At 52.0% G+C, this 13,234-nt stretch overlaps 1 protein-coding gene across 1 annotated transcript; it reads left to right on the top strand.

Annotated features, from left to right (window-relative positions):
* Positions 1 to 326: 326 nt before the first annotated feature.
* On the top strand, positions 327 to 12,481 carry UBAP1L (ubiquitin associated protein 1 like). The gene is made up of 5 exons (XM_008016255.3): positions 327 to 1,310; positions 2,602 to 3,165; positions 5,561 to 5,770; positions 10,675 to 10,776; positions 12,003 to 12,481. Exons 1-5 carry the CDS (start codon positions 1,191 to 1,193, stop codon positions 12,135 to 12,137), a joined length of 1,131 nt encoding a protein of 376 aa, XP_008014446.3. The 5' UTR covers positions 327 to 1,190; the 3' UTR covers positions 12,138 to 12,481.
* Positions 12,482 to 13,234: the final 753 nt, after the last annotated feature.

The following is a 13,234-nucleotide window of genomic DNA, read 5'->3' as shown; positions in this document are numbered from 1 at the left end:
GAGTCCATTTACATGATTTACTATTTATACATAGAGATGTAATTTTTTTTTTTTTTTTAAACAGCATCTTGCTCCATTGTCAGGCTGGAGTGCAGTGGCATGATCTTGGCCACTGTGTGATGTTTTAGAGATACTCTTTATTAGTTAATAAAATTCCCTTCTATTCCTAAGTTGCTGAAAGGGTATGGGTATTGATTTTGTCATGTTTTTTTCCTGCATCTATGGAGCTATATAATTATATAATTTTTCATCTTTATTCTATTGATATTTGTCTTTATTCCCATTTATTGATTTGGGAATGTTAAGTCAATCTGTCTTTCCTGAAATAAACTTAACCTGGCAGTGTTACATTCTTCTACCCATAATTATTTTAAAGATTTTTTTGCATCTGTATTCATGAGAGATTGGTTTCTAATTTTTTTTTTTTTAATCAAATTTGGTATCAAGGTTATGCTAAAAATTGGCCGGGTGTAGTGGCTCATGCCTGTAATCCCAGCACTTTGGGAGGCCGAGGCGGCCGAATCACCTGAGGCTGGGAGTTTGAGACCAGCCTGGCCAACATGGTGAAACCCCGTCTCTACTAAAAATACAAAAATTAGCTGGGCGTGGTGGTGGGTGCCTGTAATTCTAGCTACTTGGGAGGCTGAGCCAGGAGAATCACTTGAAACCAGGAGCTGGAGGTTCCTATGAGGTAAGATCAGGCTACTGCACTCTAGCCTGGGTGACAGAGCGAGACTTCGTCCCAGAAAAAGAAAAAAAAAAAAAAGGTTATGCTAAAATCAGAATAAGTTACAAAGTATTCCTTATTTTCTTCTTCCCTGGAAGAGTCATTGTAAATTAATACTGTTTGTTTCTTAAACATTTGGGTGACAATTATTTTGATGAAATGCATTAGAACTAGTTTTGTGGACCATGTTTTGGAAAACAATGGTCTAGAGCATGACTGAAATATGAAATAGTGAATTCCTGTCTGTGTGAATGCTCTTGTTTTTATTCATTTCCTTCCTTTATGCAGCACTGGCCCCCTCACCTTTTCCCTTCCAGCTGTTGGGGGCTCAGCTAAGTGACCACACAGGACAGCAGTGAGGCCATTTGAGGCCTGAGCCTGGTCCTCAGGACTTGACTCTCTCTCCCTACCATCAAGCAGCCCGCCCCAGTCCTGCCAGCCATCTCCACACTCCTCTGACAGAATGAATGCCCTCGATGGTGTTCCCTTCAAGTTGCCCAAGGGCTTTGTGATAGGCACAGAGCCTCTTCCTGGGCCAGAACTCAGCGTCCCGCCCTGCGGGGAGCTTCTGCTGGGTTCTATGGTAAGTGTGTCTCTGTGTTTTTGTCTTCTAGGTCTGTGGGTCTGAGGCTGAGTCCATGGGGCCTTGTTCCTTGAATTTAAAGGACAGCTAGCCCTGACCAACATGGTGAAACCCCGTCTCTACTAAAAATACAAAAAATTAGCTGGGTGTGGCAATGTGTGCCTGTAATCCCAGCTACTCGGGAGGTGGAGGCATGAGAATCGCTTGAACCCAAGAGGTGGAGGTTGCACTGCACTCCAGCCTGGTGACAGAATGAGACTCCGTCTCAAAAACAAATTCAGCACTCTTTTTGGGCCACCGACCTTGTATCCAGCCCCACTGCTTGGCCTGGGCACACCTACCAACTCCACCATTGTAACGTCAGAATGGTACGCACTATTTCTGTAAAGTGACATCTTTCAGATACTTAATGGCTTTTCGCATATGCATACCCTTGATGGCCTGGGCAGTTGCACGAGTGTTCTTAAAGTGACCATAAAGATTTGAACCTCTTGATTTGCACGATTTTGTGGGGTTCTCCAGGTCAAATGAATAGTGAACCATTTTCACAGATTACCTCAGGCCGCTTAGGGAAAGAGCTGTTTTTGTTTTTTTCAGAGTCTCCCTCTGTCGCCCAGGCTGGATGGAGTGCAGTGGTGCAATCTCAGCTCATTGCAACCTCCTCTTCTAGGGCTCAAGCGATCCTCCCACCTCAGCCTCCCAAGTAACTAGGACTATAGGCATATGCCACCATGCTTGGCTAATTTTTTATATTTCTTTGTAGAGATGAGATTTCATACCATGTTGCCCGGGCTGGTCTTGAACTCCCGGGCTCAAGTGATCCTCCCACCTTGGCCACCCTAAGAGCTGCAATTACAAGCATGAGCCACTGTGCGCGACCTGTTTTTGTTTTTTGAGACAGGGCCTACTGTGCTGGGCTCAGGTGAAAGCTTCTTTGCTAAGAGTAAGTTTTATTGGAGAAAATTTTTAAGTAGTTTTTGCTCAACTACATACTGAATGGCAAAGGGATTTAGATGTTGGATTTAATTACATTTCATTCTATTAACGAATTCATCACTTTGTCATTTATGCCAGTTTGCCATTAAACTGTTATTGGTATCCATCGACCACAGTGTTAGCTATAAAACCCAGGGTAGAGTGGGCTGTGATGGAAGCCCGGGGCTCAGAATCTGACGCTGTCCAGGCCTAGAGAGTCTCTGGCTGAACAGGGTCCCCCAGGCTAGGGGTTAGTGTTGTGACCCCGGGGTCCTGGTTTGCCCCGGGCTTTATTTACATCGCCTTCTTTCCACAGCACGACTTCAGCCTGGAGAGGAGGGCACTCTTCTGGGTGGAGGCCGCCGGCCAGGGACCCAGCCCGTACCAGTGCGGTGACCAGGGGACAGCGTCGGCCCCTCCAGCCTGGCTCCTGCTAGTCAGCCCCGAACATGGGCTGGCGCCTGCCACAATCAGAGACCAGGAGGCCGGACACCAGGAAAGGCCGGAGGAGGACGAGGCAGAAGCCTCCTCTGGCAGCGAGGAAGAGCCGGGCCCACGCAGCCTCCAACCGGGCTCTCCGGCGAGCCCCGGCCCCGGCCGTCGCCTGTGCTCACTGGACGTGCTGCGCGGCGTGCGGTCGGAGCTGGCGGGGGCAAGGCGGCGACTCTCCGAGGGGAAGCTGGCCGCCCGGCCCCGCGCCCTCCTGCACGGCTTCCGCGGCCGCCGCGCGCAGAGCCTGTGCCCCAGCCCCGCGCCGTCCCCCAGGTCCGCGTCACCCCCGGGGTCCGCGCCCCAGTCCCCCGCAGCCCCCGCGTCGCCCCCGCGGCCCTCCACGGCCGGCGCCATCCCCCAGCTACGGAGCCACAAGCCCACGGTCGCGGTAAGGATTCTGCCCGTCCCTCCAATGCCGCTGCTCAGCAGCCCAGGCCTGCAGCCTCGGTCCCCTACCCCGCGCACTCCTGTGTCCTCCCTTGATCTGCTCCCACCTGGGCCTGTCCAGTGTTGTCCTCCTGCGGCCCTTTGCCTAGAGTAGAGTAGTCCCCGTTCAGAAGTCCCCATTCCCCGCGTTTCCCACTGTGCCTGCCTTGCTTTTTTTAGGGCGCAGGTCATAGTGGTTTTAATTATGCAGAAACTGTCTGTCTCTTCCAACAGAGGTTGAGCTCTTTTAGGGCAGGGACTGGATCGCATTGATTTTTGTTTCCAGAGCACCCAGCTGCCGACTTGACCCATGGGGGGCGCTCAGTGGATGTCTGTTGAATTGATGAACACAACGCAAATCTAGGGCTTCCCACTGGGTGACGTTTGCTGTAGGCTGGGGAAGCTGGAGGCTGAATCAAGGAATATTCAATGCACAGTTACTTCCTGCCAGACACTGGGTTTGGGAGTGTCAAAACCACAGAACATGGAGAGTTGGCTAGGAGGGTGTGGGACCAGGCCCTGCACTTACAGCGGAATCAGGTGTTGAGGGAGAGTCAGGGCTGCTACAGGCTGAGAAGGTTTCAGGACGGAGGAAGTGAACCCTGAAGAGCAGGGAGAAGTGACCCTACAGTGAAACCACAGAAGCTTAAGCCTCAGGCTCCTCCCTTTGTCTCTTCCAAGGCCTTGTGCCCAATTTTGTGTTCATAATTGTGTGTTCTTTTTCTCTGAGGTCGCTTCCAAATGATGTAAGTATCAGACTCCACCAAACATGGGGTGGGTCAGGATTGGCAGCAGAAGGTGGCAGCAGGGCACAGCTTTCTGCCCCCCAGCAGCCCCCCAGTAAGGCCAGGAGATGCTGCAGAATAAGACCAAGGTAGAATTCAATCTGAAAGACAGAGACCTGAGGTCTGGTTTCTTACATGCACCGGCGTGTGACCTTAGGCAAGTCACTGAACCACCCCTTCTCTACCTGCACAGTGAGCCAACAACCCTTCACCCGGTTGTTTAGAGCATACATAGTAGAGAAGAGGCCCTGTATTCACGATGAGCCACGCCCACATCCAAGACCAGATGCTGATACCAGGATGGCTCTTCCCTGGCCAAGATGAATTTAATTCTCACAACAACCCTGTGGGGGTGGGACAGTATTCTGCAGATGATGGAAATGAGGCACAGAGTGGCAAAGAATCTTTTTCAAGGACATAAAAGTAGACTCAGCTCCTAAACTTTGATGTTCTCCACCCTGGAGGTAATAAAGGGTAGATCCTAGGGTGAGGTGGTGGCAGGGAGAGCCCTGAGAAGATGTGGATGGGTGGAGAATTCATGTGTGTTACATATACACTCCACCCTAGGAGCCAGGCGGCGGCTGGGTTTTCCTTGGGAGGAGGGGACAGGATGAAACGTTTAGGGCTGGCAGAGAGGTACCTCCTCATGGGAGAAGGGTTGGGGTGACGCCGGCCAAACCAACTGAAATGCCTTCAAGTCACCCTCCTTAATCCAAGGTCTGTTTCAGTTTCTCCAACACCACAACCGAAGGGCTGGTGTGCCCAGTTCCTCCCCTGCTCCATGCCCTGCCAAACCCCAGCCCAACCAAACTCAAGAAGGAACCCAAGAAGGAGGGCCTGGTTGGGAAGACCTACCCCTGCTCCTCCCTCAACAAGGTGTGGGGCAAAAAACCTGAGTAGTGTTGAGGTGCCAAGCGTGTGTTGCTTAATCAGGTCATTAATGTTTCTGAACCTTGATTTCAATGTCTGTAAAATGGGATAGTAGAATAGATCTCAAATTTCTTTCACTAGTCACTTTCCTGACTTTTTTTTTTTTTTTTTTTGAGACAGAGTTCCACTCTTATTGCCCAGGCTGGAGTGCAATGGTGCGATCTCTGCTCACTGCAACCTCTGCCTCCTAGGTTCAAGCAATTCTCCTGCTTTCTGCCCCAGTCAAGTAGCTGGGATTATAGGCATGTACCACCATGCCCGCCTAATTTTGTATATTTTAGTAGAGGCAGGGTTTCACCATGTTGGTTGGGCTGGTCTCGAACTCCTTACCTTAGGTGATCCACCTGCCTTGGCCTCCCAAAGTGTTGGGATTACAGCCATGAGCCACCATGCCCAGCCCCTCACATTGTCTTATTTAAGCCTTGTAATAGTCCCATGAAGTAGCTTAGGGATTGCCCTCATTTTTCATATGAGTATACTGAGTCAGTATTAGAGAGCTGGGGTCCGCAGGACTCTAAGCCCTCCATAATATTAGCCCCTACACTCTGCACAGAAGGTGGTACATAAATGCATTTTTTAAAATGTCCAGCCCAACTGGGTGTCACGTCCTGTGGTAACTGACATGTCCAGTCTGTATTTCAGTCCCTCAGCCCGTACACCTGTCTGCCACCTCCTGGGGGGGCACCCCAGCCTCTCAACCCCCACAAGTCACACCCTGATACTGCGGCTGACCTGCTATCTGCCCTGAGCCAGGAGGAGCAAGACCTCATTGGGCCAGTGGTCGCCCTGGGATATCCCCTGCGAAGGGCCATCATAGCTCTGCAGAAGACAGGCAGGCAGAGCCTGAGCCAGGTGAGTTGGGGGGCCCAGAGCTGATGGGCTGTGATGCTGGAGCCAGATGAGTGGTCACATGGTTTTCACCTTTTGAGCTGTGGCATAGGCCCAACAACAGCATCAGCCAACCCCAAAGATCTGGAGCATCTACGGCCCCTCAGGGTTGTCCTAAGTGGGGCTGAGATGGTCAGGCCTTTATACCCCTGCCTCAATCAGTCATTGCATGTGGGAAGGGGATGACTGAGGTAAGTGGATCTCTGCTGTTAAGGTAATCCCTGAAGGGGCAGACAACTGAAGAGTGTCTCCCAGCTCTCCCAACATCTGGGGCAGTAAGTCCTGCAGTGAAAGGGTATGTGGTTGGAACATCACAGAGTCTACCACGCCCAGGTTCTACTCACCCACGTTCTATTCTTCTAATAGAATTCACTCTATTGGAAGTATGGCGGAGACTCATGAGGACACTCCAAGGACAGCACTCTGAGCCACGCTAATATTTGGAAGCAGGTCTTGATTGACCCCTAATATAAGCCAAGAATATAAGAACACCTGCAGAGGAGTGAGGGCCCCCATAGTGCTTAAAAAGAGGTGCTAGTCACAAGATACCTGGGAGAAGTGGTATGAGTGTTATAGGGGTGTTTCTGTCATCTATTTCTGTGTAACAAACTACCCCAAAACTTAGTGACTCGAAACAATCATTTATTTGCTCATGATTCTCTGGATTGGCAGTTTTAAGGTGGACTCAGCTAGGGGGTTCTTCTGCTCATCTCACCTGAAGTCTCATGTGGCTACAGTTTGGTGACTTACTTGGGGCTGAATGATCTAAGATGGCCTCATTCACCATACAGTGGGTGGTGATACTTGTCAGCTGGGCCACATATCTCCAGCAAGCCACCCTACTTGGTTCCAAGAGTAAGGCCTCTTGAGGCCTCTTGAGGCCTAGGCTGAAATTGTACATAGTCACTTCTGCCTCATTCTATTGGTCAAAGCACATCACTGACCACTCCAAACTTAAACAGGGGAAAAACAGACTCCATTTCTTGGTGGGAGAGGCTGCAAAAATTTTTATGATCATTCTCAATCTACCACAAGGAGGTTCTAGTGATCAAGAAAGGCTTCATGGAGATACCAAGCATTGAGTGGGACTTCAAGGATGGATAAGATCTGACTCTGAAGGAAGGAGAAGGGGTGATATTCCAGGAGGGAAGGACAGTGTGAATAAAGGAGTGGAGGTGGGAGGGAAGTGTTTGGGAGGCCCTGATCTGACCAGTCTTGTTGGAGGAGAGGGTGCATGAGGCAGGCTGGTAGGAGATGAGACAAAGAGAACTGGGGGTAGATTTAGGGGTCTTGAAGGCTGGCCTGAGAATTTGATAAATGACCCAATAGCCAAAAGGAGGCATAGAAGGATTGTAAGTAGGGTCAGGAGGTGACACTGAATGCCATTGCCTATACCCCCATGTTCCCACGTGAAAGCAACATCCCTCATTGTGGTGTTTTCTAAACATCGGGACGCTTCATGGTTGGATGGCTGTTCCCAGGGTAGTTGGCCCTTTTCATTTTTCTCCCATTCCTGCCCCGCCATCAAAAGGCTTGGACACCTCCGTCATCACTGATGAGTATGGAATGCTGGGTCCCTGCAGTCCAGAGCTATCTGCTCCTGCAAGAGGGAATGGCAGAAGGAAAGTGACTTTCAAACAGGAGCTGGGGTGGGGCTGGGGAAATGCACCTGGTTAGCCCACCCACTCCTGCTTCTACTCTACTCTGGGTTCATCAGTTCATGCCCTGTCCTGGAGGAGAATTTCCAACATAGTGACCCCCATGTGGCTAAAATGGCAGGGAGGGGTGCTAACATTTATTGAATATTTTATTTGCATGAATCTCTCTCTCCCAGGGTATTCAGTTAGGTTTTCTCAATTCTGCAAGGTTGCTATTACGTTATGACCACTTTGCAGATGAGGAAACTGAGGCCAGGGAAGTTCCTGCAGTCAGTCAATGGCAGCACTGGGGTGAGGCCGGCTGATCTGACTCTGCATCTTGGTTGCACAATGCCTTTTATCTCATTTTCTGTGTGAGAGCCTCCTAGGACAGCACCATAGGCTAATCTGAGATTTAAGAGCAGATCTAAAGTCACCCCTACCTTCAGCTGACACTGAAAAGCCAGGGTCTTGGCCAAAAAGCTGGCCAGGCGGGCTGTGAGAGGCCAGGTGCACAGTGGGGCTCTGATATGCCTCCCCAGTCCCTTCAGGCCCCGTGACAAGGCTGAGGTCTCAGGCCATCTCTCTGGGGGTCTGAGGATGAGTCAGAGCCAGCCTGGGGCCCTGGCCTCCCAGTGGGTGAGCTGGAAGAATTTCACTGCATTGGGAACATTGTGTTTCCAGATATAGACTGACCACCTGCCTGGCCCCCTGGATCTCTGGGTGGCCTTCCCCAGACAGCAGTCAGGAGCCAGGCCCCAAGGGGGGGTCTGAGGGGCCTTTGGATGACTTCATCTATCCTCCCCCACCAAGTTAGTATTTCTGTCTGTTCTGTGAAGTCCTGGTAACTGAACAAGTCCTTTGGGTTCAGATTCCTTCTCCCGCTGAAAGCCGCATATTGCAGTAAATCCTTTTTGGCCAAGAAAAATGACAGATGGCCCAGGAGGAAGGGCATCAGGTGATAGAGACAGAGCAGCTAGAAGAGTCAGGGAGAGAAGATAAAAAAGAAATTGTGCAGCACTCCTTTCCTTCCACAAGGCTTGATGTGCCCCTCACTGCCTCCCTGCAGGACAGGCCTGGGTGCCACGTGTGAGGGTCCACAGGCCAGGCCACCTCTTTTAGCCTCAGTTTCCCAGTTCACAGGGTGGAGGGGGAATACGTGTTTGGAACCAGTGACTTCCGGGGGCTCCATCCTGTGGCCTGAAGGTGACATCCTCGCCCACCTGGGGGCCTGAGGCAAGCCTGATAGCTTCTACAGTCCTGCAGGCCCAAAAGCTAACCAAGCAGCAGAACCTTTGCAAATGCAGACTCTCAGGGCTTATCCTGCAGGGTCCCAGTCAGTGGATCTGGTTGGAGCCCAGGGGCCTTTAATTTTAAAAAATGTGCAGATGGGTCTGATATTCACGGTGGCATGGTATAGATCAAGGTCAGCTGTCCCCATTCCGTGACGCTTAGTCTTGGGTGCACATTAGAATCACCTGGAGAGCTATAGGAAAAAATCCCAATGATCAGGCTACACCCCAGACCAATTATATCGTAACCTCTGAAGGTGAGGCCCAGACATCAGTAATGTTTCAAGTTCCCGAGGCGGTTGCAATAAGCACTGAGATTGAGAACCATGGCTGTGGATGAGCCAAAAGGTGGAGGCAGCGTCCGCCACCATCCTTGCCTGCCCTCCTTCTGAAAGTGAAGGTTTCACCTTTGGAAACCCTGTCCTCCACCAAGACAGCTCAAAGCCCCTCCTCTAGCAGCTGATCCCTCTGATGGACAAGGCATTAAGTGACAGGTTACATAATCGGGGGCCTAGTCCTGGGACCCTGGGCAAGGCACCTGCCTTGCCTGAACCTCAGTTTCCTCAACTGTGAAAGGAGGGCACGAGTGTGTGGTTTTCAAAATGTGCTCAGAGCAGGTCTGGCTGTATTGGGCAGTACCTTGGGCAGGAGCACTGGACTCCGGGCCCCCATGCCCCTGGCCCTTGTTCTCCCAGAGCAGCTCTGATCTTAGCCTGTTATTGCTGAAGCCTCCTTGTGCTAAGACAAGCACTTCAGGAGCTAAAACCAATTTGAAAACTGTTAGTCTAGATGATCTGCACTTTCATCCCAGCTCTGAAGGTCTGCAGAAACCCCACTTTCCCTTCTCCACATATACTCATAATTCCTGTGGTCTGGAGCCTTCATTTGGCACCTACACTCTATAAATCCTGCTTTGATTTGCCTGGCACTGATGTGGTCCTGTATCTGGTTTATCTCCCCCACTAAGCTGTGAGTTCCTTGAAGGCAGGTCTTCATTTGTTTTATAAACACAGCATACATTTATTGAGCTCCTTCTGCCACCATGCTGGATGCTGGGGACACTGTGGTGAATGAGACTGACACAGCCCCTCCCTCAAGGAGCAAAAAGTTAGTGGATGAGAAAGATTGAGTGAAGCAATTACAAAGTTATATGTGCTGTAATAGGGAAGCACAGGGTGCTATGGGGGCACGAGGGACAGCACCCAGGAAGACAGAGGGGGCAGGAAGCTTCCCAGGGACAGGGAAGGAGGCTGGCCTTGGCTGAGGGAGCTGCATCTGCAGAGTCCTGGAGGGTGAGGGAGGGGCCAAGGCCATAGACAGGGAACAGGCCTTTGAGCCCTGCCTGGTAAGGAGCAGCACTTTATCCTGGGCCCCGATGACGTAACTGTGGGGTGACCTGAACAGTTTTTCTAACCTGTGGAATCCTCCTCTGTGCCTCCCCCGCACCCCTTCTCCAGCACTGGTGCAGGAGTTGCATAGTAGTGGCTCAGGAGTCCTGGATGAGAGAGATGCATCTGGGGGTAGAGTAGGGGTGCACAGGTGTGGACGGATGAGGAGGCGCCTTCACACGAATGGGTGCTCCTGGGCAGGGATGGGTGGTGCACGAATGTTGAATTGCGTTGGGTAGTAGGTGGGATGCCTGTTTGAAGCCTGTCCTGCTCCCCACCTAGGTTCTATGAACACCCTAGCCCACCCTGACAGCCCTTTTCCTGGAGTCCAGCTCCCAACTTGGGATAGTTGGTGAAGACCCACTGTCTGCCTGTCCCCAGGCACTCAGAGGAAGCCTCTATCCCTCTTCTGTGGGTTCACGGGATCTCTGGGGCCACACTGCATGTGGTGGCTTGCCCTGTCGCCTGGCCCTCAGCTCAGGCCCTTGGAGTTGCTGCTGCCCCTGCTGCTCCTCTTACCCTCCCTCCCTCTCTGCCCTCTTCCGGCCCAGTTTCTCAGCTACCTCAGTGCCTGTGACCGCCTGTTACGTCAGGGATATGAGGAAGGCCTGGTGGACGAGGCCATGGAGATGTTCCAGTTCTCCGAGAGCCAGGTCAGCAGGGCTTCCTGCCAGGACCCCAGGCAATGGAAGGGATGGGGGTGTACCCAGGAGCCTGGGTGCAGGGGCACACCAGTCTTCAGAGCCAGCCTGTGGGTCCGTCGGGAGATTGCCTGACTCCTCAGCTCTGGGGAGGAGATGGTCCAGGGTGCTACAGCAAGGACAAAGGAGAGAGGCACAGAGGGAGATCAGGAAGAGGTCGGAGGGGGACAGGAGGCAGACAGCAGCAGGGGCTTTGCTTTATTAGACTGAATCAACGCAGCCTCTGTAACTGAATGCCCACTCTTTGTCAGACATCCAGATAGGAGCCATGGGCAGCATAAAGATGCATGACCTCTCTGCTTGGGGAGTGTGCCACCTATCCCAAGTGCATGCAGCTGTAGGCCCAATAGTCACATCTTGATTTTTGAGACTGAGTCTCACTCTGTCGCCCAGGCTGGAGTGCAATGGCGCGATCTTGGCTCTGCCTCCCAGGTTCAAGCAATTCTCCCGCCTCAGCCTCCCGAGTAGCTGGGATTATAGGTGCCTGCCACCACATCCGGCTAATTTTTTTTGGTATTTTCAGTAGAGACGGAGTTTCACCATGTTGACCAGGCTGGTCTCAAACCCCTGACCTCAAGTGATCCACCCACCTCGGCCTCCCAAAGTGCTGGGATTACAGGAGTGAGCCACCGCACCCGGCCCCAGTAGTCACTTCTAAGTGCCCCATGGCAGAGCAGCTCTTCACAGAGGCTGAAGGGGACAGAGAGTTGAGTGAGGCCCCGAGAAGGAGAGAGGGAGCAGAGGTGGGGAAGTTTCAAGCCCTGGGGTTGGAGGGGAAGGAAGGTGCAGGCTGCGCTGTGAGACCTCCGCAGCGTTCAGGGCATGAGCAGGGACTTCGGGCTGTTTGTGCTCCGGTGCCGGTGTGCGGTCTGCCCCCTCCTGCCCCAGCAGAAAGTTGACAGTGAGTGGGAGGAGAGTCAGGACAGAGCCCGTGGCCAGGCTAGGGCCTTGTTTTCTTGGCAGAGAAAGGGAGGTCGGAGCCTACATCACCCTAGAGATTCAGGAAAGTGGCAGCTGCAGCCCAGGATCAGGCTCAAGTGGCCTGCGGGGAGCCACAGCTTTTTGGGACTAGGAAAACCACAGCTTTTCCAGTGCAGTAGGTACTGGAGCTGGGCTCCCCACGGCTGAGGCCAGGCCCAGCAGAGGCCCCAGCACCCTCCCTGTCTCCTCTTCCTCAGGCAGCGGAGTTCCTGCGCCTCTGGGAGCAGTTCAGCGACATGGGCTTCCAGCAGGACCGGATCAAGGAGGTGCTGCTGGTCCATGGCAACCGCCGAGAGCAAGCCCTGGAGGAGCTGGTGGCCTGTGCCCAGTGACCATGGAGGCACTCCACGATGCCTGGGTGTCCAGGCCCAGTGCCAGACCCGGCGACCCATCCTAACTGTATTATTAAAACCAAGCAAGAGTAACAAAGTGATGCATGCTTATTGTAAAAACACAAATAATGCCAAGGTGACAGTTAACAGCAGCAGAATCTGCTGAAAGCGTTGAAATGGTTGCCTCTGCAGAGGGGCAGATAGGAGAGCCGGACGGGGAGCTATGTTCTTCATGCACGCCTGTGAAACCACCTGATTTGACTCTTTACACTGTGTGCATTAGTAACCTTGCTTTTAAGAAAATTAAAACCAATAAATAATGGGCAGTTCTTTTGAGTCCTGTAGGCACCTGGTCTTGGTGTGGAAAGAATATCAAACTGTAGGTCAGAAGACCTCATTTCTGATTTTAGGTCTACTGATGTCTGGGTCAAGGCTTCGTTGGGCCTCAGTTTCCCTAGGAAAAGTGGAGAGATTTGACCAGGTCAAAAGCTTCCAGGCCTGGTAGCTATCCATAAGAATCCTTTGGGTGTTTATTCAAGAGTCCTAGGCCCCACCCCCGTATATTCTGATTCAGGAAGCCCAGCTTAGCAGCACCCGGGAATCTGTTTTGTTTTATGTAAGAAGATCTCTGGGGATTCTTTACTACATAACAGGCCTGTGGCCAGTGTGTGTGACTTTCAGCCAGTCTGGGTCCCCTTCTGCTCTGACAATCTTTGATCCTATGCCAGTCTTTCCTCATTTGTGGGGCGGGGAGGTTGCGACCAGAGTTGTCTCCAGTCACCCAAAGCCTATCCTTCAGAAGTCCCCAAGGATTGAAGGGACCAGTTGCTGGAGCAGCCCATAACTCAAACAAGCAGAGGCCAGGGGCCAAGACTCTGGTGCCTATGCCCTCCCCAGCAGGCCCTGCGCAAAGACTTGCAACAATTACCGCAGAATCAAAACATCTCAGCCCCCTCCACCCTGCAAACAGGGCTGGACCTGGAACTGAGGCCTGTAAAAAAAACGAACAACTTCCACGTTTCTCAAGGCTTCAACCCCAGATACCTCATCTGAATGTGTAATGGCACTTCTGCAGGCCTACACACAACAAGCTTGGA

This window comes from Chlorocebus sabaeus, chromosome 26 (genome assembly GCF_047675955.1).
Source record: "Chlorocebus sabaeus isolate Y175 chromosome 26, mChlSab1.0.hap1, whole genome shotgun sequence".
Lineage (NCBI taxonomy): Eukaryota > Metazoa > Chordata > Mammalia > Primates > Cercopithecidae > Chlorocebus > Chlorocebus sabaeus.
Note: the sequence above shows the minus strand (reverse complement) of the source record. Positions and strands in the feature narration are given on the sequence as shown.

Excerpts from the sequence above, each read along its gene's own strand:
- UBAP1L (XM_008016255.3), top strand. The coding sequence starts at position 1,191 with ATGAATGCCCTCGATGGTGTTCCCTTCAAGTTGCCCAAGGGCTTTGTG. Across the intron at positions 5,771-10,674 it reads GCAGGCAGAGCCTGAGCCAG|TTTCTCAGCTACCTCAGTGC; the intron begins GTGAGTTGGGGG and ends CTTCCGGCCCAG. Across the intron at positions 10,777-12,002 it reads TCCAGTTCTCCGAGAGCCAG|GCAGCGGAGTTCCTGCGCCT; the intron begins GTCAGCAGGGCT and ends CCTCTTCCTCAG.